This window comes from Dermacentor albipictus, chromosome 1 (genome assembly GCF_038994185.2).
Source record: "Dermacentor albipictus isolate Rhodes 1998 colony chromosome 1, USDA_Dalb.pri_finalv2, whole genome shotgun sequence".
Classification (NCBI taxonomy): domain Eukaryota; kingdom Metazoa; phylum Arthropoda; class Arachnida; order Ixodida; family Ixodidae; genus Dermacentor; species Dermacentor albipictus.
The window spans coordinates 447,600,930-447,628,741 of NC_091821.1; the positions used below are offsets into that span (position 1 = coordinate 447,600,930).

Consider the following 27,812-nt stretch of genomic DNA (forward strand, 5'->3'; position numbering starts at 1 on the left):
TTTTCTCCCTTTTATCTGCTCTACGGTCGCGAACCGACCTTGCCCCTTGACACGGCACTTCCTCCTGCTTCGATCTCAACAAGCGAGTATGTGCGCGACGCCATCGCTCTCGCCGACCATGCACGCCAGCTTGCCCGTGCTCGACTGACGGACTCGCAAACCACTCAGCAGCGTCAGTACAACGCCCGCCACCGTGACGTACAGTTTTCGCCTGGTGCGCTCGTGCTCCTCTGGTCGCCCTCCCGTCACGTCGGACTTTCAGAGAAGCTCCTTTCGCGATACACCGGGCCCTACCGCGTGCTGCGCCAGGTGACGCCTGTGACGTACGAAATTGCCCCTGTAAGCTCAACCTCGTCATCTACTGTGGCACCTAGTGATGTTGTGCACGTCAGTAGGCTCAAGGCCTACTACACTGTTTCCAAGTCCGGCCTTTAGTCGCTCCGGGACGGCGCTTTTGCCGCCGGGGGTAGTGCTACGGAATAGTATTACCGATGACGAAGAGGCGAGCAGTACGAAGACGACGACAACGATTGGAGGCTAGCGCGGGCTGTTGCCTCTTGGCCAAGTGCGGAGTATTACGTTGTAAATATACTTGTATATAGCTTTTCATTTGCGTCTTCTTACGTAACAATATTGTACGTCTGGTAGCTAACGACAAAAGGTGTATCGTAAATAAATGTGCCGAGTTCCTCAAATATAAATCAACTTGCTACACAATCAAGAACACGAAAATAGCAAACAATTTATTGCAGCAAGATTGTAAGAGGCAGATACATGAAAACGGAAAGAAACAGCGAAATGCAAGTACTACGGGTGTCACACGGCGCACTTTTAAACGCGATAAAGCCCAATCCAATTTGAATTTCTCGGTCGCGATTGGTTCTTTTACGCAAGCTGCGCGATGGAGCCAATAGCAGTCGCTAATTTCAATGCGGATCGGACTTGATCGCGATCGAAAGTGGTCGTGTGACACCGGTGTAAGGGAGAATAGTCGGAAATTAATGGCGTGATGGCAATATCTTTGCACAAGCGAAACACATAGAATGCGTGTTGCAACTATCCAGATAATGAAAAAAAACTGCACATGCGCGACAGCAATTAATTTGCTCAAAATGGGATTGTTTTAGAAGGAAAAAAATATGACGTTTTTCCTTGAACTTCTGCGGAGGAGGGTGAATTAAGGCAGCAAAATTATGTGAATGGTAGCGTGCCGAAATAAAATGGCTGCAAAACTAACTGAGCACGCACCAACATCCTCATCTCGAATGTGTAAGCCAGTGAGTCCGTCATTAAACAGCTGCAATTCAGCACTTTGTGTTGGGGGTCTTCACCTGCTGTCTTCGAAGCCTTGCAATCGTCTTCTGATACTTGGAATTTAGCCCTTGAGTATGCATGATGTCCTTTGGCTACACAGTGTATCTTGAGGAAATGGTGGAGATTCCTGCAATACGTAAAATAACAAATAGAAGGTAAGCAATACTGGAGGCTTCAAAGCTATTGTATGTAGACCCTACGTTCCTTTGTATAAGCAACACTGGAGCCTGCAAAGCTTTATAATGGAGATTCTGCGTTCCTTCATGTAATGCGTATATATATACAGAGGCGTAGCAACAAGGGGGGGGGGGGGGGGGGGCGTGGGCCCCGGGTGCACGGGGCCAGCCGGGGGGGGGGGGGGGGGTGTCATATACGTCTGAAGACTCCCAAAAATTGTCGATATCCTCACCTTCCTCGACAACACCTGGGGGGGGGGGGGTGACAGAAGAGCTAAGGGCCCCGGGTGCCAGACGACCTAGCAACGCCACTGTATGTATATATATATATATATATATATATATATATATATATATATATATATATATATATATATATATATATATATACAATGCTTACAAATGCCAAGAAACAAGGAACTTTCTACCGTAACGACTCCACACACAATAAAAACATGAAAACACGTACCTTCAGCCCAGTGCAGAACAGCTACCAAAGCTCGAGCGCACATAGCCTGCTACAGAGGTTGAGAGATATAGTGCATTATTGCCATACTGCAAATATTGCACGTGTACCGCTTTAGAAATAACTAGATTTCTTTTGCAAAAGTAGAGCACCATACTTTTTCAACAGTCGCTGCGCGTAACATAAAGCTCTCTCCCCCAAACGGCATGTGTTCATAGGCCGCATTTCTTAACAATCCATTTTTTTTACCTTCTAACTTCGTCATTGTATCGAACGTGCCTCGCAACTCGGACGCTGCCGTATCGCTGTCATCGCTAGCATCACCGCTCACTGCTGCGCATGAAAAAAAAAGAATACGAAATGAAAGTCAGCGTAGCAAATGGGCAGCAGCTGTTCATGGCTGGCTGTTCATGGCAGAACCGGTAACGCACTCCCTCACCAGAGCAGGATTGGCCACCCTGGAGCAGTACTTGGCCACAACCTCCTATATGAACACAACAATCAAACCCCGGCCCTCAGTCCCCAGCAGCTGCAAAGCAACTGACCACGGCGGCGGTCAGACCTGCGGCACAGCAGAGGGTGCTAAGAATACCTGGCTCCGAACAGGCCGCCATTGGAATCTGAACCTGGCAACGTTTAACGTTAGAACGCTATCTAGTCAGGCGAGTCTAGCAGTGTTATTGGAGGAATTAGAGGGTAGTAAATGGGATATAATAGGGCTCAGTGAGGTTAGGAGGACAAAAGAAGCATATACAGTGCTAAAAAGCGGGCACGTACTGTGTTACCGGGGCTTAGCGGAGAGACGAGAACTAGGAGTCGGATTCCTGATTAATAAGGAAATAGCTGGTAACATACAGGAATTCTATAGCATTAACGAGAGGGTGGCAGGTCATGTTGTGAAACTTAATAAGAGGTACAAATTGAAGGTGGTACAAGTCTATGCCCCTACATGCAGTCATGATGACCAGGAAGTCGAAAGCTTTTATGAAGACGTGGAATCGGCGATGGGTAAAGTCAAAACAACATACACTATACTGATGGGCGACTTCAATGCCAGGGTAGGCAAGAAGCAGGATGGAGACAAGTCAGTGGGGGAATTTGGCATAGGCTCTAGGAATAGCAGAGGAGAGTTATTAGTAGAGTTTGCAGAACAGAATAATATGCGGATAATGAATACCTTTTTCCGCAAGCGGGTTAGTCGAAAGTGGACATGGAGGAGCCCGAATGGTGAGACTAGAAATGAAATCGACTTCATACTCTGCGCGAACCCTGGCATCATACAAGATGTAGACGTGCTCGGCAAGGTACGCTGCAGTGACCATAGGATGGTAAGAACTCGTATTAGCCTAGACTTGAGGAGGGAACGGAAGAAACTGGTACACAAGAAGCCGATCAATGAGTTAGCGGTAAGAGGGTAACTAGAGGAATTCCGGATCAAGCTACAGAACAGGTATTCGGCTTTAACTCTGGAAGAGGACCTTAGTGTTGAAGCAATGAACGACAATCTCATGGGCATCATTAAGGAGTGTGCAATGGAAGTCGGTGGTAACTCCATTAGGCAGGATACCAGCAAACTATCGCAGGAGACGAAAGATCTGATCAAGAAACGCCAATGTTTGAAAGCATCTAACCCTACAGCTAGAATAGAACTGGCAGAACTTTCGAAGTTAATCAACAAGCGTAAGACAGCTGACATAAGGAAGTATAATATGGATAGAATCGAACATGCTCTCAGGAACGGAGGAAGCCTAAAAACAGTGAACAAGAAACTAGGAATTGGTAAGAATCAGATGTATGCGTTAACAGACAAAGCCAGCAATATCATTACTAATATGGATGAGATAGTTCAAGTGGCTGAGGAGTTCTATAGAGATTTATACAGTACCAGTGGCACCCACGACGATAATGGAGGAGAAAATAGTCTACACGAATTCGAAATCCCAAAGGTAACGCCGGAAGAAGTAAAGAAAGCCTTGGGAGATATGCAAAGGGGGAAGGCAGCTGGGGAGGATCAGGTAACAGCATATTTGTTGAAGGATGGTGGATAGATTGTTCTAGAGAAACTGGCCACCCTGTATACGCAATGCCTCATGACCTCGAGCGTACCGGAATCTTGGAAGAACGCTAACATAATACTAATCCATAAGAAAGGGGACGCCAAAGAGTTGAAAAATTATAGACCGATCAGCTTACTGTCCGTTGCGTACAAACTATTTACTAAGGTAATCGCAAATAGAATCAGGAGCACCTTAGACTTCTGTCAAGCAAAGGACCAGGCAGGATTCCGTAAAGGCTACTCAACAATAGATCATATTCACACTATCAATCAGGTGATAGAGGAATGTGCGGAATATAACCAACCCTTATATATAGCTTTCATTGATTACGAGAAAGCGTTTGATTCTGTCGAAACCTCAGCAGTCATGGAGGCATTACGGAATCGGGGTGTAGACGAGCCGTATGTAAAAATACTGAAAGATATCTATAGCGGCTCCACAGCCACCGTAGTCCTCCATAAAGCAAGCAACATCATCATCATCAGCCTAGTTACGCCACTGCAGAGCAAAGGCCTCTCCCATACTTCTCCAAATACACCGGTCATGTACTAATTGTGGCCATGCCGTGCCTGCAAACTTCTTAATGTCATCCGCCCACCTAACTTTCTGCCGCCCGCTGCTACGCTTCCCCTCCCTTGGAATCCAGTCCGTAACCCTTAGTGACCATCGGTTATCTTCCCTCCTCATTACATGTCCGGCCCATGCCCATTTCTTTTTCTTGATTTCAACTAAGATGTCGTTTACCCGCGTTTGTTGCCTCACCCAATCTGCTCTTTTCTTATCCCTTAACGTTACACCCATCATTCTTCTTTCCATAGCTCGTTGCGTCGTCCTCAATTTCAGCAGAACTCTTTTCGTAAGCCTCCAGGTTTCTGCCCCATATGTGAGTACTGGTACCACACAGCTGTTATACACTTTCCTTTTGAGGGATAGTGGCAACCTGCTGTTCATGATTTGAGAATGCCTGCCAAACGCACCACAGCCGATTCTTATTCTTCTGGTTATTTCAGTCTCATGATCCGGATCCGTGGTCACTACCTGCCCTAAGTAGATGTATTCCCTTACCACTTCCAGTGCTTCGCTACCTATCGTAAACTGCTGTTCTCTCCCGAGACTGTTAAGCATTACTTTAGTTTTCTGAAGATTAATTTTTAGACCCACTCTTCGGCTTTGCCTCTCCAGGTCAGTGAGCATGCATTGCAATTGGTCTCCTGAGTTACTAAACAAGGCAATGTCATCAGCGAATCGCAAGTTGCTAAGGTATTCTCCATCAACTTTTATCCCCAATTCTTCCCACTCCAGGCCTCTGAATACCTCCTGTAAACATGCTGTGAATAGCATTGGAGAGATCGTATCTCCCTGTCTGACACCTTTCTTTATAGGGATTTTGTTGCTTTCTTTGTGGAGGACTACGGTGGCTGTGGAGCCGCAATAGATATCTTCCAGTATTTTTACATATGGCTCATCTACACCCTGATTCCGTAATGCCTCCATGACTGCTGAGGTTTCGACTGAATCAAACGCTTTCGCGTAATCAATGAAAGCTACATATAAGGGTTGGTCATATTCTGCACATTTCTCTATCGCTTGATTTATAGTGTGAATATGGTCTATTGTTGAGTAGCCTTTACGGAATCCTGCCTGGTCCTCTGGTTGACAGAAGTCTAAGGTGTTCCTGATTCTATTTGCGATGACCTTAGTAAATACTTTGGAGGCAACGGACAGTAAGCTGATCGGTCGATAATTTTTCAAGTCTTTGGTGTCCCCTTTCTTATCGATTAGGATTATCTCAGCGTTCTTCCAAGATTCCGGTACGCTCGAGGTTATTAGGCATTGCCTATACAGGGTGGCCAGTTTCTCTAGAGCAATCTGACCACCATCCTTCAACAAATCTGCTGTTACCTGATCCTCCCCAGCTGCCTTCCCCCTTTGCATAGCTCCTAAGGCTTTCTTTACTTCTGGCATTACCTGTGGGATTTCGAATTCCTCTATGCTATTCTCTCTTCCACTATCGTCGTGGGTGCCACTGGTACTGTATAAATCTCTATAGAACTCCTCAGCCACTTGAACTATCTCATCCATATTAGTAACGATATTGCCGGCTTTGTCTCTTAACGCACACATCTGATTCTTGCCTATTCCTAGTTCCTTCTTCACTGTTTTTAGGCTTCCTCCGTTCCTGAGAGCCTGTTCAATTATATCCATATTATAGTTCCTGATGTCCGCTGTCTTACGCTTGTTGATTAACTTAGAAAGTTCTGCCACTTCTATTCTAGCTGTAGGGTTAGAGGCTTTCATACATTGGCGTTTCTTGATCAGATCTTTCGTCGCCTGCGATAGCTTACTGGTTTCCTGTCTAACGGCGTTACCACCGACTTCTATTGCGCACTCCTTAATGATGCCCATGAGATTGTCGTTCATTGCTTCAACACTGAGGTCCTCTTCCGGAGTTAAAGCCGAATACCTGTTCTGTAGCTTGATCCGGAATTCCTCTAGTTTCCCTCTTACCGCTAACTCATTGATTGGCTTCTTGTGTACCAGTTTCTTCCGTTCCCTCCTCAAGTCTAGGCTAATACGAGTTCTCACTGCAGCGTAGCTTGCCGAGCACGTCTACATCTTGTATGATGCCAGGGTTCGCGCAGAGTATGAAGTCGATTTCATTTCTAGTCTCACCATTCACCACGTCCACTTTCGACTAACCCGCTTGCGGAAAAAGGTATTCATTATCCGCATATTATTCTGTTCTGCAAACTCTACTAATAACTCTCCTCTGCTATTCCTAGAGCCTATGCCATATTCCCCCATTGACTTGTCTCCAGCCTGCTTCTTGCCTACCCTGGCACTGAAGTCGCCCATCAGTATAGTGTATGTTGTTTTGACTTTACCCATCGCCGATTTCACGTCTTCATAAAAGTTTTCGACTTCCTGGTCATCATGACTGCATGTAGGGGCATAGACTTGTAACACCTTCAATTTGTACCTCTTATTAAGTTTCACAACAAGACCTGACACCCTCTCGTTAATGCTATAGAATTCCTGTATGTTACCAGCTATTTCCTTATTAATCAGGAGTCCGACTCCTAGTTCTCGTCTCTCCGCTAAGCCCCGGTAACACAGTACGTGCCCGCTTTTTAGCACTGTATATGCTTCTTTTGTACTCCTAACCTCACTGAGCCCTATTATATCCCATTTACTACCCTCTAATTCCTCCAATAACACTGCTAGACTCGCCTCACTAGATAGCGTTCTAACATTAAACGTTGCCAGGTTCAGATTCCAATGGCGGCCGGTCCGGAGCCAGGTATTCTTAGCACCCTCTGCAGCGTCACAGATCTGACCGCCGCCGTGGTCAGTTGCTTCGCGGCTGCTGGGCACTGAGGGCCGGGGTTTGATTGTTTCATTCATATAGGAGGTTGTGGCCAAGTACTGCACCAGGGTGGCCAATCCTGCTCTGGTGAGGGAGTGCGTTACCGGTTCTGGTCACCGGGATCAAGCCGCACTCCAGGCCTGTTTGTGCAATTTTCTCAACACACGGTTTTTTTTGTATTTTCCCGTGGAGAATTGCGCGGCACCGGGATTTGAATCACGGTCCTCATGCATGGGAGACGGATACTCTACCGTCCCCGCAGGAGTTAAATTAAAAATTAAATTATGGGGTTTTACGTGACAAAACCACTTTCTGATTAGGAGGCACGCCGTAGTGGAGGACTCCGAAAATTTCGACCACCTGGGGTTCTTTAACGTGCACCTAATTCGAAGTACACGGGTGTTTTCGCATTTCGCCCCCTTCGAAATGCGGCCGCCGTGGCCGGGATTCGATCCCGCGACCTTGTGCTCAACAGCCAAACACCATAGCCACTGAGCAACCACGGCGGGTCCCGCAGGAGTTGTACGCCTCATTTAACCTACAGTGGTGCCCTATTTGATCAGTCAAGGTGGACCAATCAGAGCTCGGTTATACCGCACGGATGGCACTCGGCTAGAGAACCTGGTATTTATGACCTGCAGTGTGGCCATACATAATTGAGGATATATATAATTTTTAGGAGGGTCTCCGTACAGTGATAAAATAATAAAGCAAGCAACAAAATCCCAATAAAGAAAGGCGTCAGGCAGGGAGATACGATTTCTCCAATGATATTCACAGCGTGTTTACAGGAGGTATTCAGAGACCTGGATTGGGAAGAATTGGGGATAAAAGTTAAGGTAGTGACTACAGTGACGGGGCCCGGCACTTTAACATCTGTACTACAGTGACGGGGCCCGGTACTTTAACATATGCACTACAGTGACGGGGCCCGGCACTTTAACATATACACTACAGTGATGGGGCCCGGCGCTTTAACCTCAGCCCTGCAGTGACGGGGCCCGTCTCCTTGACCACAGACAGGACCGGCACTTTACATCAACACTGTAGCGACGTCAATGGCCGCACTTCTTTCAAACATTCTATGCGAACAACTTCGAGCACTTCACGGCAGGCAGTGAACTTTATTAAGGTCCTGAGGAGCGACTCCGAAACCCCCCTTAAGAGGAAGGGGGCCGCCGCGAGCCGTTCCGACGTTGGGACGGGCAGGCCGTGCCTGACCGCCTCCTCCCACTCTTCTTCCGTGGTGAGATGACCGTGGTCCCGTAACGAGGGACACCGCCAGAGCATGTGTTCTAAAGTGCAAGTGGATCTCCGCAATCCGGACACCTGCCCCCTCACGGACGCGGCGTTAGGTTGCCCCCTGAGATCCACCACGGCCGCCGCAAACCGGTCGGGCGAACCGTATTGGGCGACGTCGACGAACGCGACCGATCGTGGATCGTCGGCGACGGATCCGAGAAGTGCGGCCGCTCGGGCCCGGCGTGTGCCTACATTGCGTTGCGCGTGCACGTTGCGCGGGAACGGCGAGACCGTGACGGCCTCCCGTGACCACGCGTCGAGCACCCACCGCCTTTCCCTGACGGGTTAAAGTCCAGCGCCTCCAGGATCCGCCTCCCCGCAGGCGAGGAAGCGAGCCTGACAACCTGGACTAACTTCTGTGACCCAACCTCATCGAAGGTGTTGTGAACTCCCAGCTGCATGAGCTTCTCGGTGCTGGCGCCTATGGGGATGCCAAGCGCTTCACGGACCACGGTATTTTATTCCAGTACTGTCCACAACACCACGTGAATTTTCACGATGTCAGCAACTTCCGTGCAGTAATGGAATACATTGATTGCACACATACGGATCGAACGACCGCAACGGGTACTTGCCCATGAATGTACAATCTTTTGCGTATGCACTGTAACACCTATGATGATTATAATAAAGAAAGAAAGTTCACCCTAATGGAAGGGGAACGGTAAAAACACATTAAAAAAGGCACGGCACATGTTCCTGCTTGTGTAGCACCAGACAATGAATATTCTACTGAATTAGGAAAAAGAAGCAGCGGGTAATTGATCGCTTACAAGACCGATAAACATGCAGTTCGATGAAATTTGAGAAATAATGATATTGAAGCTTCCAAGACATTAGAAGAAAAGAAAAAGAAAATTAAGACTGAATCATCGCGACGGAACATATCACAAGTCGCTGTAGGCGTCGAAGACCCTAGCTATAACGAAATTATTTTTGAACAGCTCCGATAGTGTCCATGCAGCAATGGTTGCTTGCGTGCTGTCAAATGTTCATATGCTGCGGCATAAAGCTCACGGCACGGTGCGAAAATGTGCTCGGAGCGAAAGCGATCGACATGCATGCAGACGCGAAGTCGGCCACCGCGAACCCGTGCGATCTCTGCATTGCAGCTTCATTCTGTTATGCTATATTTAGTTACACAGACAGCCATCTCACTATAAGAACATATTCGACATAGTTTTCTCAGCGATTGCTTACGTTTCACGCAAACCGGTTCGGTGGAATCGCTTGCGGCGACCGCTCTCAGTGTCCCAGCTTACTGTACGTAGTAGGCAAAGAGATAGCGTTTGTAAACCATTCTGTGCTTTCTGTTTGTCCAACATGATTATTTTAAAGGTAAAATACTGCCATTTCGAGAGTACTTGCAACATTGTTCAGGAGGGCTGCCGCGTAGTATGTTTATTTAGCCTTTATTTAACGCCGACGCATGTGAGGCGCTTCCGACAGATGACGACTCCGTAAGTCGTCCTCGCCATAGAGTTTCCTACAAGAATTTTGTAGGAAACTCTATGGTCCTCGCCCCCAATACCGACATCTTTATAGTTATGGCCCCGTCGGTGTAGTGTTGTTGTTAAAGCGACGGGCCCCGTCACCGTAGTGTGGATGTTGAAGTACCGGGCCCCGTCACTGTAGTGCAGATGTTAATGTGCCGGGCCCCGTCACTGTAGTCACTACCAAAAGTTAATGGAGAATACCTTAGTAACTTGCGATTCGCTTATGATATTGCCTTGCTTAGTAACTCAGAGGACCAATTGCAATGCATGCTCACTGACCTGGAGAGGCAAAGCAGAAGAGTTGGTCTAAAGATTAATCTGCAGAAAACTAAAGTAATGTTTAACAGCCTCGGAAGAGAACAGCAATTTACAATAGGCAGCGAGGCCCTGGAAGTCGTAAGGGAATACATCTACTTAGGGCAGGTAGTGACGGCGGATCCGGATCATGAGACGGAAATAATCAGAAGAATAAGAATGGGCTGGGGTGCGTTTGGCAGGCATTCTCAGATCATGAACAGCAGGTTGCCATTATCCCTCAAAAGAAAAGTATATAACAGCTGTGTCTTACCAGTACTCACCTACGGGGCAGAAACCTGGAGGCTTACGAAAAGGGTTCTACTCAAATTGAGGACGACGCAACGAGCTATGGAAAGAAGAATGATAGGTGTAACGTTAAGGGATAAGAAAAGAGCAGATTGGGTGAGGGAACAAACACGAGTTAATGACATCTTAGTTGAAATCAAGAAAAAGAAATGGGCATGGGCAGGACATGTAATGAGGAGGGAAGATAACCGATGGTCATTCAGGGTTACGGACTGGATCCCAAGGGAAGGGAAGCGTAGCAGGGGGCGGCAGAAAGTTAGGTGGGCGGATGAGATTAAGAAGTTTGCAGGCACGGCATGGCCACAATTCGTACATGACCGGGGTTGTTGGAGAAGTATGGGAGAGGCCTTTGCCCCGCAGTGGGCGTAACCAGGCTGATGATGATGATGACGATGTTCATGGCTGCAAGGCCGCCGTCACTCGTTCGTGCGGCTAATAGTGACATAACGAAATGCGAAGAGAATATAAGTCGTTAACAACGCGCAAAAGAACTTGCTGTGGCCTTACCATGAAACAGCGACGAAGCAGACGCTGAGAGAAGAACCCAACAACGATGCTCGGGTGCATTTTACAGAAAAAGCCTGACTAGGCTTCGCACATGGGTCTGTTCGATTCGCCTGCACCACTGTGAACCAGTTCACGGCGGTTCACGAGAAGTTCAGAAACTGTGCAGCTCGATTCCGGAGGTGCAGGCCCAGCGAAACACTCGAAACGAATGCAAAGGTGCAGACGCGGTGTAGACGTTATGCTATGTCAGACTAATGTGCATGGAGTGCGTAAGTTTGAGTTTGAGTTTGTGTTTAGTGCGCGGTGGTATTTGTGTGTCGTTCTTTTCGTGAAATTTTGGTCCTCTGGGAAAAATAAAACAGTGCACTTGCAATGAAGACTGCATTTGCCTTATCGTGAATTTACCTGCATGCCAGCATTTCTGCACGTCTTGCGCTTGTGCAACATCTGTTTTCCGTGCCGCATGGCATCCGTGACGATGCGCGAGGATGTCATCAGTGGTCGTGCGTGGAAAAACTAGTATGGAGGTATTCTTGCCGAAAATTATTTCAATATGCTTAAGAAATGACTTCAGAAAAAGGCAAAGCTTTTTGGCCACTTTTGGGCTACTCAAAAGTTTCGCTTTTGGCTACATTTGGGGTACTGCGGAGGCCAATTTGGCTACCTGTGGTTGGAGCGATCTGGCAACCCTGGGAATTTCCCCGCCGTTTGTTTGTAATTGAAAATGGCTGTCTTCTTGATAGCGTTGGCGGCGGCGGCTCGTGAGCTCGGGCTCAGGAGGAGGGAGCCCGAGGATGCGTTTGACATGCCAGATGACCTGTTTCGGCGACACTTTCGCCTGAAGAAAGAAACTGTGTGGCGGCTGTGCGACGAAGTGGCGGAGGAACTCGGAGGCGTGACATCAACAGCGCTGTCGGTGGAGCGACAAGTGTTGTGTGCGTTGCGGTTCTTCGCGACGGGCAGCTATGATGCTTCGGTAGGGAGCGAGGAGACGATCGGCGTGACCCAGCCTGGGGTCAGGAAGTGTGTGCGACGCGTGGCGGAGGCAATCGTCCACGCCGGGACCCGCAACAAGTGGGTCCACTTCCCGAGGCGGTCGGAGGAGAAGGCGGCCGTGAAGGAAGGGTTCCTTGGACGCGGCGCCATTCCCGGCGTTATCGGATGCGTGGACGGCAGCCTTGTCGCCATCATCGCACCGAAGGGCGAGCAGAAGGCGGCATTCATGTGCCGCAAGGGCTACTACGCCCTCAACACAATGTTCGTAAGTATCTTAATTTTTGTCGAATTGGCCCGTCATCGCAACGCGTGGCTTATGCTGTGCGCGCTCTCGTCAGATCTGCGACGCAGGCATGCGGATTCTCGCCATCGACCCTATGCGACCGGGGTCAGACCACGACGCCTACATCTGGAGCACCACGTGGTTGCGTCGTCGGTTCCAGGATGGACATATTGCCAAGGCCGGCGAGCACCTCCTCGGTGAGCACCGGGGAAAATTTATACAGTTGTAATTCTGGCAGCATGCAGTAATGTGTGCTCGCGCCGTAAGAGAATATTGAAGCCCGTACCGCTTATGTTATAGTTGGTTATTAAGTATAGGCGAGATGTAGAAAATTTTTCAATTGTATCTGCGCGAAACAAAGTGACAACACACCTGCGGTGTACTTTAGGCTAATTTTTAATATGTGTGCACAGTGCACGTGTGTTGTCACGTTCTTTTTTACACTGATATTCATTTATGAATAAAAACCACACAACTCGCATTAAGAGCTGTCTTGCTGTAAATAGGGATGCTACTATGTCCCAGCTACCGTTATCTGTGATTACAGCTGCGTCAGGTGCTCAGCCTGTACATTCCTTTATTGCAGCCTCTCTGTAGTAGGTGTATGTTACATGACCGAGGCATCGCTTACTCAACTTTGTGCAGATCATTTAATACCATTTTTTATGATCACGCAGGTGACAGCAACTACCCCCTGGAACCATGGCTGCTGACTCCGGTCCCAGGCCGCCCTCCCATGCACACAGCAGAAGGCAGGTACAACACTGCACACGCCACCATGCGGTCCGTAGTGGAGCGGTGCATTGGGCTTCTGAAGAGCCGCTTCCGCTGCCTTCAGCGGTACCGCGTCCTCCACTACAAACCAGACCGTGCTGCCAACATCATTGCAGCTTGTGCAGTGTTGCACAACTTGTGCCTTGATGAAGGTGACGACGTGTTTGATGATGTCAGTGATGACAGCAGCAACAGCAGCAGCAGCAGTGACGACGAAAATGGCAGCCCCTTCTCACAGAGAGTTCCCCAAGTGAGGACCTCGCGTAAAATGTATCTGAAAGGCTGTGCTGCCCGGGAAAATGTTATCAGATCATTTGGCACGACACGGCAGCAGCACCAGCACTACCTTCAAAGGGTGCGAAGGCGGCTGCGTCGACAGCAGCGCCGACAGCAGTGATAAACATATGCCTGACACCACTGCAGGCAGATGTTTATCACTGCTGTTTATACGCCTAATAAAGAGCAGGAACCAGTGTGAAGAAATGTGCCCACTTAGTGGATAGCGTGCTGTTTTTTTATTTATCTCATCTGCTCAATCACAACCAGCGTTTTCATGTATCCTGTGCCAGTGAGCTGTGACTACCGGAGATGATTGCATCATTCCACTGTGACACTACATGAGCGCCTTTCATTTAGTACCTGTGGATAGAACACTTTGTGTTATCAGCAGAATGTTGTAGCCACTTCTTTGGGCAGCTGGGGTTTGCCAAATGATTTGCTGCTGCTGCTGCTGTTACTTCTGTCATCACAGACACTGTCACCGCCATCTGCACTGTGCATGGGAGGATATTGGTCTTCGTCTCCTAGCTTCCTATCTGGGCTGCTGCCAAGCACAACACTTCTCGCTCCACCATGTGTACTGTTCTCACGCAGTTTGTAGGCCCTGTGCTGTTTTGCCGCACAGCCACTGCACAGTTCCTTGACATAAGGCCAAGTTATGCCGAAAACGGTCGCCTGGCATGTCAAGCGCGTTATTCTCCCTTGGGAGTGTGTACATATGTAAATAGTTCTGAAATTGAAGGAACGCGAATTGTAAATATTCATTTCAAGTGCCAGTTGCATAGTTGAAATTCTTTATTTATATCTGCAGTGTAAATAAAAGAATGTGATACATCTACAATGCCATCTTTCATAAAAGCAAATGACAGACAAGTACACAGAGCATGACTTCGTGGCAACAAAATAGCAGTGTGATATTCACTACATCGGATCCAGTACACTACCAATGGTCCGTTGGCAGATATTAACTCACATAAATATGATACGAGCATAATGATGTTTTTTAAGCTCATGCACAACCATTCATCTTTATCCAGCAACTTCACAGCAAGAAAGATGTGTTTGTTATGTAGTCAACATGTCTGTAGCACAAAATAGACTTTATTTTCAATGACTAGTGCCATAATAAGATCAGTATATAAAGATTAATGTGCAGAAGACAAAGATGATACATAACCTGGCAAGGGAACAAGAGTTCAAGATTGCAAGTCAGCCTATAGAGTCTGTGCAGGAGTGTGTTTACCTAGGTCAACTAATCACAGGGAACCCTGATCATGAGAAGGAAATTCACGAATGGCTAGGATCGCATACGGCAGACATCATGAGCTCCTGACTGGGAGCTTACCGTTATCATTGAAAAGGAAAGTATACAATCAGTGCATTTTACCTGTGCTGACATACGGAGCAGAGACTTGGAGGCTGACAAAGAAGCTTGAGAACAACTTAAGGACCGTGCAAAGAGCTATGAAACGAAGAATGCTAGGCATAACTTTGAGAGACAGAGAGAAAGCAAATGGGTATAGACAATGTTATAATAGACATTTAAGAGAAAAAAATGGCGCTGGGCAGGTCATGTAATGCGCAGACTAGATAATCGTTGGACCATTAGGGTGACAGAATGGATACCAAAGAAGGGAAGCGCAGTAGAGGATGGCAGAAGACTAGATGGTGCGACGAAATTAGGAAATTTTCTGGTGCTAGTTAGAATCGGTTGGCAGAGGACAGGGGTAATTGGAGATCGCAGGGAGAGGCCTTGGTCCTGCAGTGGACATGGATAGGCTAATGATGATGATGATAAAACAGCAGTCGCATGCTTTTAAAGAACGACAGAAGTGACAAAATGCTTGGCACTTCAACAGTCTTTTCATATAACAATGGCTGCCAGGGCAGCCTGTCAGTGAATGTCAAAATAGTGGCCACATCGATGGCTACATTACGTATATCACAAACTGTTCTCAACTACAATGGGGACTAGATTGTGTCGCTATCATAGATAAGGACACCTGAAATATCACAATGGCTATCACAAGTAACAGGCGCTTGGGGTTAAAAAAAATTCCAATTCGTCCCCTTGCCTTCCGTAGGCACGAAAGGTTCGACATTGCAAACATGACATACATATGGCATGAAAATTCAAGAAAGAGATTTCAATTCCCATTATCACAGCATTCTAGTTAAATGCACCCATAGTGTGCGAGACAATGTTGAAGTTGACATAAAAGTGAATGCATAGCGTATATCTTCCTTGGAAAAACAGTGCACATTGAAACATCGCAGAAACAGCAGAAGGAAAGTAAACAACACCTAACAAAAATATTTAAAGAACTCAACATAATTGATAATGGTTCACTGGGAAACTTGCACTGCGAGTAAAAATACACAGGAAAAAATGAACTTGCGTGAAAAATATGACATGGGGACAAAAATGTACGGAAAACGATCATATCATCCTTTAGTGCTACATACCAAAAAAAATGGGCATTCGTGTTTCAAGTGACATCACAGCACTATCAGCTTTCGCTGCCATGGTCACGCATGACCTGCACATCATTTCAAAAGGCTGGCTACAACTCGTCACAACAGCTTGTGAGGACATATGGGTAACCACCACCAAATGCTGCAGCAGTGATTTGAACGGAAAGATAGACAACACTTGTACCTGTTCGCACTAAAGGATGATATGGGGAGTGGGGGGAAAAAGAACTGTCCCTCATGGCTGAGGCGGCTCGCAAAGACCATGCACCAGGGCAGCCAGGAGCTGGCACGGCACGGTCGCGATAAGGCCAGTGGCCTCCCGCAAACCCCACACCTCCGCTGCCAGCTGACGACGCTGCAAAACAAATTTACTTACTTCAGCTACAGGTTATGCAATGTAAATGTTTGTTTCGCACTGTTTGCAAGTGTTATAGTTTCAGCAAGGTTACTCTTGAGGGAAGCGAGATCATATATGTGTGACATGAGAAATGGCCGTGCAAACTGATACGGTCTGTTACGTTAAAAACACGTTAAAAGTAGCAAATCCTACCAAGCCGCCTCTGCCTGTAAGAAGGCAGTGCTGGTGAGTAGTTGAATTAATATACAACAGGTGATCACGCTGTGGTGATACATTCAACCATGGGAATGTTTTGTACGTTACTGTGTCTTAAAGAACTCCTCAAAGGCGATATATAAACGTGCATGAGCCAATGAGTACAGATGCCTCTCATGTATAATCTGGTTGTAGCATACATTACCATGCGCACTAATCCCCTCTTAAAAATGATCTGGTCAAGTTGCACGTACCTGCCTATTTTGCTGCAGCAGCAGCTGGTAGAAGCTGGTGGCCTGCGCGTTTGCAGCCTCGGCCAGCTGGCCCTGCAGGCTGCATCATCAAGTGGCTCTTGAGGAGGTATCCTGCGGGGCTGCTGCCGAGTTGATGGTCCTTAAAAATAAAATCAGTAAACAGGATTTTAAAAATTTTGCTCCGTCCTGCGTAGAGATTTTACTGGTTCATTATCAGGTGGAAGCCCAGAAAAGTAATTCCAGCCATAAACCGTTCACAAAACGAACACTAAGTTTCCATAGACAAAAAGACAGCATTATAAAATGCTACAGTGATAGTAATTTCAGCTCGTATGCTACAGAAGCTGCATAACTAATGGTATTAATAGTCAAACAGAACAGTTCCACTTTGCAGTGACATATAGGCAGGCACTTTTTCTTTGCAGTTAAGTAAGAAAAATACATAACTTCTGCTTAAAAGGTCTTACCAGACACTGCTTTGTTGTTTTAAGTGATCCGTTCATATTGCAGTAGCTGCTAGAGTGCCTTACATGCAGTGCCACTTGTGCCCGGCTCTGTGCCAACGGAAACGTGGGCAGCTGCTGTCGCGGCAGGAGCCACGGGAGCAGGATGCTCCTCGTCGCTAGAGCTGTCCTGCTGGAACAATAAAGAACAGTAGACATAATGCGATCAAGTTACATCAACTGTTTGCAAAGTCTATTTCACTTATAGTAAAAAACAAGCAAAACATTCTTCCGGCAACGATGGAGGCTGCTGATTGGGCAAATTGTATAACGTCGCAGGTTCCCGCCCCCATACGCATAAACAGCCGCGTCACTTTGACGTCTGCAGTTTGGTATAATTACAGTTTGGAACAGAGTTACATACTCGCTAGTCAGCACTACTTTTCAGCCCACGATTTCAAATTTAGCGCTCAGCATTGCTGTTGCAGCGCCCCTCTGGAGGCGTCATCACAGGTATAGAGGCTGGAAAGTTCTATATATGTATATCACACGTGTCCAAGCTGTTTTGCGGTGTGTTTAGAAAAAGAAGAGGCAAACCGGCGTCCGAGCACTGCGAGCGCACGCTGTGAGTTCTGTTAACATCACCTTGAAAATCCCGTAGTCCCATCGGCGTCGGTGGTTCAGTGGTAGAATACTCGCCTGCCACGCGGGTGGCCCGGGTTCGATTCCCGGCCGACGCAGTTGTTTTTTTTTTTAATACATTTATAATCATTTTTTTTTTCCCCAGCATGAAAACGGTTCTCTATAATAGCACTTCAGTACGTATTATCATTGCGTATATTCCGTGATTGGCGGCAGTCACAGGATTTCTAGCATATCGCCTTGCATGCTCATTGGCTGAAATACTACCGCCCCCCCCCCCCTCCCGCTCCTTGCGCTTACTTATGGTGCCCCATTTTATCCTATACAACAGTAATATTACCGCATGAATCGTGACACGTTGACGCGAACGGTGTGCTGATTGAAAAAAAAATCGTCTCTTATTCCTTCCTGCACTGCGTGTCATCATAATCGGCCTAATTTATGTTCACAGCATGGACGAAGGCCTAGCCCAGCGATCTGCAGTTAAAGTCCAGTGACTCCGTCCCACGCCTGTACATTGCCTAATGTCATCTCATCACCTAATATATATCTTGCGTACTCAACAACATTTCCATTCGCTTGACAACAAATCCGTTGCTTTCAGTTACAGATCATATATGCTCCCCGTTGCATTCGTCCCAACTACTTCCTAAAGTTTTGCGTCGGTGCCAACTCAGATTCCTCTATTCAAATACATAACTTCTCTCATTAGACATTGCCGAACCAATATTAATGCTTTGCATTTACGAAGAAACTTTACCTCAGGAGCTCCTATCTAAATACATCGGAACGGAGAAATCTTGTTGCTCAGCAACCATATTGCACCAATTTTGATCAGGTTTGCTGTATTTGAAAGAAAAAAAATTAAAATCGATTGAGTGGAGGAAGCAAATGTTTTATTGGGGCCTACAATTTATTTAGGCTGCCAATTTATTACAGGTAAAACCTTTGATATTTCTCCTAAAGCAGTACTTGAGGTGTGTTGGAAGAACGAGGTACAAATAAATGAGGCTAACGGGGCTTATAATCTGTTTTTAGACACAACCCGTCGTGGTTGCTCAGTGGCTATGGTGTTAGGCTGCTGAGCACGAGGTCGCGGGATCGAATCCCGGCCACGGCGGCCGCATTTCGATGGGGGCGAAATGCGAAAACACCCGTGTACTTAGATTTAGGTGCACGTTAAAGAACCCCAGGTGGCCGAAATTTCCGGAGTCCCCCACTACGGCGTGCCTCATAATCAGAAAGTGGTTTTGGCACGTAAAACCCCATATGTTGTGTTTTTAGACACATTCGCGAACATTATATTTCGCTAACTTTACTGTAAGAAGGCGCAGAAATCGTAGAACGCGGAAAGCATGGCTCGCACCAAAACTGCGCGATGAAATGAGAATCGAGTAAAGATAAACTTTGCAGAAAATTCCTTCATACACGTTGTTCGGTTGGCTGGCCTATCTTTAAACAGTATCGCTCTAATCTGCCCAAGCAACTGCGAAGGGCGAGAAAAGAGTATCATTTTCCTAGGCCGCTATCTTGTACACGTTCGAAAAGCCGACGTTCGATTTCGCCTCACGTTATTGGACTAGATATTGGTCTAGGCCGCGATATCGGCGCAGCCTGGACAATCGCGCGAGGCGAAATCGAACGGCGGCTTTTCGAACGTGTACAAGGCCCTAATCTAGTTACGTTCCGTGCGGTGGCTACGACCTACTTAACACGCTGCTATGGTCTAGCCACCATAACGCTGCTACATCGCCATAATTTTTGCACCCAACCATTAAACATGCCGGTTGATGGCAGAAAGATATCTGGAATTGAATTGGATGAAACATCTAACGACTGTTGTACCAATATTCCTGCGAATAGTGGCTTGCCTGACGCAATTGATTATGTTCGTGATCACGCTAATAGCTCTATATCTGTAAGACGAAAAATCATCACGAAGCCAACACGAAAAATTGCATGTGTTTTCCAAAACTTGAAAATTAACTCTAGCTGCACTGACAGTCAACGACACCAGAAAAGACCTGTTAAATATATGGCTGCTATGATTAATCCAGTTCTCGCAAATATTTGAACATTTGTATAATGAACAGCATTTTTCCATAGAAACTGAGGTTAGCCTGAATCTCTGTTGTTCATAAAAAGGGAGGTGGAAATACCATAAGTAATCATACCATTGTCCATTCTGCCAATATTTTTTCCAAGGATTTTTGCAAAACATTTGCGCGCTCAGCTTTACATATTTATTGATGAGTACAGAATACTTATGCTCCCTCGTCATTACAGGCTTATTAAAAATAAATCAACGGAGTTAACGTGGCTGAAGCAAAAAAAAAAAATAATAATGCTTCAGCAGCTCGAAAATGAGTTCTTCGTAATCGATGTTTCCGTTTAACTTTCAGTTGCCTTTGACCTAGTGAAGCATGATAATTGCTTGAGAATTCTCCAATTATAAGCAATAATCATCGTGCTTTAGAACTATTCAGAGGTTACCTAACTACTAGGAAACAAAGAGCTCAAACAGCTTACTCAATTTCTGAAGTTAGACATGTTTCTTGTGGGGTGCCTCAAGGTAGCGTTTTAAGACCTCTGTTATTCAGGTTGTTTGTATTAACCTTATTGATAACGTAAATACTAAGTACAAATAAATATTTATTATATATGCTGATGATATCAGCGTTTTTTTTTCTTCAACGCATGAAAAAGTTAATTTTACTGTGTAATAAACAATGCAGTCACTCCAGCACTGGTCGGACTCGAACTGCATGGCAGATTAATGGGAAAAAAAAACTAAAATAGTACTTTTCAGCCTCCCCTCCCCCCCCAAAAAAAAGCAAATTAGACCTTCCACGCCAAGCAATGTTGAAATTGTCGACAGTTTTAAGTCTCACAAAGTTAATTAAGTTTTCGTCTAATGTCCTGGGAGGGCCATGTAAAGTATTTAGTAAAAAACTAGGCAAAGTCACGGGCACAGTAGATAATGTCAGGTATCAGCTAACTTCAACAACAAAACGAGATGTGCATAGCTCACTGTTCTATTCTTATCTAAATTATTTTCGACTTCAATGGGAACAGCAACATTTATTAATTTGCAGTGGATTCACTTGATTCGGAAAAGTTACCTTCGTCTTATTTTTAACACAGCATATGGGTCACCAAGCGCCGATGTTCTTCCAAAGTCCTAGATGATCAGCAAATATAATTTATATAAATATCGGCTAACTGTAAAACTTAAACTAGATGTTCAAGATAACGTATATAACCTTAAAGGTCTGGTACACTTACAGCAAAATATATTGCATTACCCAGCAGTACATGGTGAGCCTTGGGCTTAATGTACACATCGTCTGTATTTCAACAAGCAATGTCTGCCTTCGCTCCTTAACAGCTATCGTAATAACAGCCTTGACATTTTTTGCTTGTAAGCATCGCCAACTACGTGAAATGTATACATTATTTTCATTTAAGATGAAATTTTACATTTCATCTATAGCTTTTGTTTCTGTGTGCTATATTCAGCTGCATGTGTGGGCTCATTTTGCGAGGATTAAGTGTGTCGTGTCATGCGGCTGCCAAAATTAATTTAACGAGGGGCTGTGGTCTCGTAAAGCAGCATAAGTGCAGCTTTTATCTGTGGTACTACATTAGCATTTGCTGTACATAAACTCATTTCATTTATTTGTTTTTTAAAGCCTTCAGAATATAAAAGCTCAAGTACCAATATGAAGTTTACAACTCTGTAATTACGCAATAAATACGATATCACAATTATATAAACTGCTTCTAATAACACAGCCAAAACTTACACCGTTATAGGGGTGTGCGAATATTTTAAACTATCGAATAACGAATCGAATAGTGCCCTATTCGGTTCGGTCTTCGAATAGAATACCCACTATTCGTAAATGTGAATATTTTCCGGGCACTTTTTCATATTTAAAGACGTCAACTACGCCCAAACAAACACGGAATTAGAGCAAAGGTACGATAAATTTTCGCCGTCGCGGGCAAAGTATAGACATAGGACATGAGAACTTGCGTAGTGGTGTAGGCTACGTCAATTAGGTACCCATACTTTACAGGCTATGCAGCGATTATTCGCACTCTCTGAAGAGCCCTGTGCATGCAAAGGAACTACCTGTTTGCTCCTGCTGCTCCATTTGTGCTTTTAATGAAGAACGCTCTATAAAATAATTACACGAAGAATAATGACAGGAACTTGCTTACTTTAAGAAGACTGGGATGTGAACGTTGTTTTGTTAAAATTGCGATAACGAAAACTATTCGAAAAGTATTCCATTCGATTCGCTTCTGGCATTATTCGATTCGTATTCCACTCGGCCTTGAATATCACTGTTCAATACCTTTAATCAATTGATGTCCTATAATATACCAGTAATACACCAGTAATTTACGAGTAGGATTTTTTTGCAAAACCCTCGTAAACATTGCAACAACTTGACGCAAGCAGCACATTCATATACCAAATTTATTCGATTTATGTGTAGCGGACGCAGCTTACAGAACTGCGATATCTGTTTTTGGTGTAAAGTTACAGGTTTATGAATTTCGTGTTATTTTCTTGAAACCGCAATTTCTGGGAAATTGACCGAAACTTTGCAAGACCTGAACCAAAGTTCTGCTTCTAGTCACTAGGATTTACATTTCTCTCTCAAACTCAACAAATTTCGTTCAAATCGGTCCGGCGTTTGCATCAGAAAAGCACGTATGCATTTTACGTAGGTATTCGAAAGTAGAAATTGAAGTAACCAAATTTTTATTTGGGGCAAGAGATGTTTTACAAATTTTTCCGTAAAGCGGCAGCTTAAAAAAAAAAGCTGAAGCAAAGAGTTTACAAACCTGTAACTCAACGCAAAAAACATACATGGCAGTTCTTAAGTCGCATGTGCTACAGCATCTGAACAGTGCAAATGTTATATATGAGTTTACAACTTACGTTAACTTATTACAACGTTTACAACAGTCTTGCAAAAGCCCTGCTCACAAATCAGTGGTCTATTATAAAGTAGTCTATATACGCCGAGCGGTATTAAAATACGCTGATTTTGACCGCTGCAGATGTCCCTGCAGTTCAGAGAATTGCAGTGCCGTTTATATTGCTGACTTATGGCTGGGATGAAATTTCGCGAAATTGAATAATTTTTCTAGAAAGCCTGACCATTATAGCTTTTTCTTTTAAATTAGACAAACATAATCAAATTCGATGCCGTAGATGTTAAAGAAAACGTTTCCTCTCTTTCCATGTATTTAGGTAGACCTCCCTCTTGTGTTTTTTTTTCGCAGTTACGTTATTTATGCGTCACCAACGTCCATAGTCTCTGCACGACACAGTACTTCACCGTACGCACGCCAATGAAAGCCCTCATCATTCATCCTGCTCATTATGGCGGTTACTGAGCAATGCGTATGACCTGTATTCTGGCTTTACTATCTCCACATTTTTTATTGATCTCGAGTGGTTTGCATTGTGATGTTTAGCAAACTAAAACGATTCATGTCTGCACTGTATGACACGTGTGTGCCACATTTCCGTGTTTCTTTCTTAAACTGATCTCGAGTGATTTGCATTGCAATGCTTACTAACGATTCATCTCTACACTGTGTGCCACGTGGGAACTGTCTGTCACCCATGCTTATATTAATTACTTTATTAGTTACGGCCGGTACATGTCTCGATAAGGTGTAGTTGTGAAGGGTATCTCTTTTAACGCGTTAGCGTTAAGGGCCCCGTGTCGCAGAAAATCCGGCGTCGGCGACCCGCGTATCGACTGTCTTTTCGCGAAAAGTCATTACGAACCACGAATACCCAACTCCTCTTCTATCACCAAAGTTGCTCATACCTTGTATTTCATTCTTTATAAAGTCATTCATCGGAATTTTAAGAATGATGGCCGACAAACAAATTTATGAGAAAAGAATCGACAACGCGTACCTTTTATGTGAGATCTTCTCAGACTGAGTATTAAAAGTGCGAAACAGGAGATCGGCCCACGCAAGAGGTCGCGTTTCTCCAAGGAAGCTCGCCTTCGTGCATAGCTTTCTCCTCCAGCGTTTCCCGGCAAGCATTACGGTTACGTAAGCTGCACTTGCCGGAAAGCGTGATTAGCAGTCTGGGATCTTTGAATGCTCTCGCGTTCCACTCCTAAAGGCGAAACTTAAACATCCTCCTTTTTTTTTGTCACGCGCGATTTGGCTGAACTGCCACGAGTACTGAATGTATGCGAACTGTCTGTAATGTTCGATTTCCTATCACTTATCATATGGTCAACTTCGCCAGTGTTATCGCTATTTTAGAGCGCAGCTCTTTGGCGCCCGTTCCCGCGTTTCGCATCGCCGTTGTTCCTAGCCGTAACGAGCTCCGTAGCCGGGGCCGTTACGACTTCACAAAAAGACAAAGCTTTTTGGCTACTTTTGGGCTCCCCAAAAGTTTCGCTTTTGGCTACATTTGGGCTACTGCGGAGGCCAATTTGGCTACCTGTGGTTGGAGCGATCTGGCAACCATGTGACTCCCGCCGCTACCGTAAGTATCTAGTAGCGATGGCTACCGTCCACTCCGCCCTTGCCGTCCCTTCTCCCACTGTCGCGGCACTGCCGGGGTGCCGGCGCTGGGCGCTCCTCGCCGCCTTGGGTGTCATCCACGGCTCTCCGCTCCTACGTCTCCGCGTCGCGTTGCTGTACGGCTCTCAGCCGTGTCTCTCGCTTCCCCGTTTGCGGGACGCGTTTCCTCAGTGGCATTTGTCGCCTCTGGCAGTGCTTGCGCCTGGCTCTCCTTCTCCCGCCTCCACTCTTACCCTATACCTCCCCTTACCTGGCGAAGACTCAAAATACAGTTATTGTGCTTCGTTCCCTTACTGCTACTTCCCACCCCAACCTTATGCGGCCACATTGACGCCTGTCTGTGAGTGAATGAGTATGTGACCTCTACTCAATACCCCTGTTCTCCACCCGTTTCCCCATCCCACCTCAGAAGAAACATTAAATAATAGTTGCTAATCCACCCCCAACCCCGTCTCCACGGCGGTGACCCACTATATAAGATGGCGCGTCGCTGGAGCGCCGGCTCGATAGCGGCGGATCGCAGTGCATGTGTGCTGCCCAGTCCGAAACGCATGCAGAACCACCTCCGATCGGCACTGCGTGTTTTGTATGCGGTGGCCTGTTGTTGAAACAAGGCAGCAGCTGCGCTCAAAGATTGCATTACCAAGAAGCGCAATCGTCGTCCAATTTCTTTAGGTTGTCATTACTGTGCACAACACTATCTGATATGTACCGTGTTTATAAGAAAACCCAAAGGCATGTACTTCTCACTTTGACAAAGGCTAGTGCACCAGCCGTAACGTTAGTAAAATATACTATGCAAATCCTGTCCTCGTCACACACTTGGCGATTTTTCCAGTTCATGCAGTGGTGCCGCAATGGGCCTTTAAAGCATGGGCACTGAGCGATAAAGATAGGCGCTAGAGCACTGCACGAGCCTGATTTTTCGGTCCGGCCCGGGCCCCCTTAATGAAGCCCGAGCGAGCCCAAACCGGGCACGCGATACCAAGTCCAGGCCCGGCTCGGGCCCCGGCTTTCGGGTTGGCCCAGGCCCGGGCAGTGCCCTAATAGAGACACAGCGACACAGTGCAATGCGCAATTCGTCGTCGTACGAGGGATATCCACGCCGTCTGCGCGCACGACGCCCAGCTGGAGTGGGCTCCGTTCCCGCGTCGGCACATCGCGCAGACCAACAGCGAGGACGACTGCCTCTACCTGAACGTGTGGCAGCCGCTCCTCGAGGAGGAGGAGGATGGCGGCAACGCCGGGTGCGGCATCTGCGGGCGCCCTCCACTGCTACCGGCCGTGGTCGTGCTGCACGGCGGCCGCTTCCAGTATGGCGGCGGCGGTGGGCCATACACCTTCTACGACGGAAAGTACCTCGCCGCGGCCTGGCGCGCCGTGGTCGTGGTGCCGGGGTACCGAGTGGGCGCCTTCGGGTTCCTCAATGCAGCGCTGCAACCCGACGAAGCCCCCGGCAATGTCGGTATCAGGGATCAGATGGTCGCTCTGCAGTGGGTGCACGACAACATACATCGATTTGGAGCCTCACCCTTCCAGGTATATATACTGCGTGCGGCCATATGCCTGTGTGCAGAGAAAATCATGTAGGATAGTTGTACAACTTTAAAGTGAAACTGTTAAAGTGAAGCTTCTAAAGCGGAGCTTACTTTGCCTCTTCCTTCAACTTTTCCACTGTTGCCGTTGCTGATGTGGCTTTCTTGAACGCCGCGCGTCAGGAGGTAGTTCAGAGCGTTCATATACGTGGAAGGAGCGTGGCAGAGAGGAAAGGCGCTGCGAGAAACTCGTTTGGACCTTTCCATCGCGTCGCATGTGCACAATGCCCTCTGTAGCTCCCTGGGCGTCGCCAAAATACCCTCTTGACAGCTGTAATTATCCGTGACTGCCCGCAAAAGCATTGCAGGAACTGCAGCAACTAAAGGGACACTTAAAGCAAATACTAAGTTGACGTGGGCTGTTAAAATACCATTCCAGAAACCTCGCAGCGCTTATTTCCTGCCAGGGAAAGACAGTTTAAAAGAAAGTCGCGTTTGAAGGGTCCGCATAACTTTAGCGCTGTTCAAATCGCCCACTCCTGGGCGAGGAGTGGTGACGTTGCATACGTCATCCCACCCTTAAGTGCCGTTGATGAGTAAAATGGTGCCCGACAGAGGGCGCGACAGTTCTCTGCGCAAAACGCAATTGTACGGCTATGGAGAAACCGAGCCAAGACAGAGCGCTGGATTCGCCGATGCAGCTACTCTTGGTCAAGTAGTGGGGGCAGTTCGGGAATCTCGCGACGTCACATGGACGTGGCATTCACTGCTACTCGCAGTTTGTGTCAGAGATTCGTGAGCCAGCGACACCAGTGCAGCACTAGGCGATAACGAAACTACAGAAAAACGAAAGCACGGGCGGCTCGGAGGGAGAAAACGAAACATTTAGACCGACCGCGTCGTTGTCGAGGGTAACGTCAGTGAGCTCTTCTGTCTAAAAATCAAATATAACTGGACAAGTAGCATTTTATTTTGTCTTATAATGCAATACAATGATTTTGTTATTATGAGTGGTTGAGTACTATTGACAAAATTATAATGATGAGTGCCTTCGTCATCGGGCTAGTACTTGAATGTCCCGTGTCGTCTCTAATCATGTTATGCATTTACCTAAATTCCTCATTACTGAAGCTCTGTTCGCGATGATACTGACGCCTAGATGTTATCGAGCACTAATCTGTCACTTGAGCTTAACTTAATATATGCCTTTAACCTTCCACTAACGTGCAAGTCCAAACGGGAATTAGACAAAATGGCAGATAAGATGCAGGGAGAGGAGACACAGAATGGGTGTAACCGACACAATGGCGAAACGAGTGACCAGCAGCCCTGCCACTCTTAGTTCGCAGTTCCCATACAGGTGGGAGGGATAGAGGGGTGGTAGATGTAACGGGTGACGTGGAAGGCAAGGAAACGCTACTACTATAGACGTGACAGCGGTTGCGGGCAAACTGAAGGCACGGTACGGTGCATTTCAGCTAGTTCTAAAAAATAAACACCATCCAAATTTGTCAAGCGGACAACTGACGCAGGGCGGGCAGACGCAAGGCTTATTATACAGCACCGTAGCGTCGCGACGCTACGGAAGCGGTCGCACGTCAAATCAACACTTCTGCGCCCGCCGAGGTAGCTTTGCGGCGATGGCATTTCTTGAGGACGCGGGTTCGGTCCCGACCGCGGGAACCGCATTTCGACGGGAGCGAAATATAAA

The 27,812-nt window shown here is 46.6% G+C and overlaps 2 protein-coding genes and 1 non-coding gene across 7 annotated transcripts in view; all 3 read left to right on the forward strand.

The window, feature by feature from the left end:
- LOC135915367 (acetylcholinesterase-like) overlaps window positions 1-27,812 on the forward strand; it is a 56,295-nt gene that overhangs the window by 21,882 nt on the left and 6,601 nt on the right. For 4 of the 5 annotated variants that reach the window (XM_065448402.1, XM_065448399.2, XM_065448403.1 and 1 more), the window contains exon 3: window positions 25,695-26,105. In XM_065448402.1, the coding sequence (XP_065304474.1) occupies window positions 25,695-26,105 (411 nt within the window). The remainder of the gene's footprint in view (window positions 1-25,694; window positions 26,106-27,812) is intronic. The other variant, XM_065448401.2, reaches the window with a different exon arrangement.
- Window positions 12,013-14,461, forward strand: LOC135915366 (putative nuclease HARBI1). Its single transcript, XM_065448398.1, has 3 exons — window positions 12,013-12,549; window positions 12,623-12,764; window positions 13,245-14,461. Exons 1-3 carry the CDS (start codon window positions 12,013-12,015, stop codon window positions 13,736-13,738), a joined length of 1,173 nt encoding a protein of 390 aa, XP_065304470.1. The 3' UTR covers window positions 13,739-14,461.
- TRNAG-GCC (transfer RNA glycine (anticodon GCC)) lies at window positions 18,015-18,085 on the forward strand. The gene has a single exon. It is a non-coding gene; the product is annotated as a tRNA-Gly (tRNA).

Excerpts from the sequence above, each read along its gene's own strand:
- LOC135915366 (XM_065448398.1), top strand. The coding sequence starts at position 12,013 with ATGGCTGTCTTCTTGATAGCGTTGGCGGCGGCGGCTCGTGAGCTCGGG. Across the intron at positions 12,550-12,622 it reads ACGCCCTCAACACAATGTTC|ATCTGCGACGCAGGCATGCG; the intron begins GTAAGTATCTTA and ends CGCTCTCGTCAG. Across the intron at positions 12,765-13,244 it reads GGCCGGCGAGCACCTCCTCG|GTGACAGCAACTACCCCCTG; the intron begins GTGAGCACCGGG and ends ATGATCACGCAG.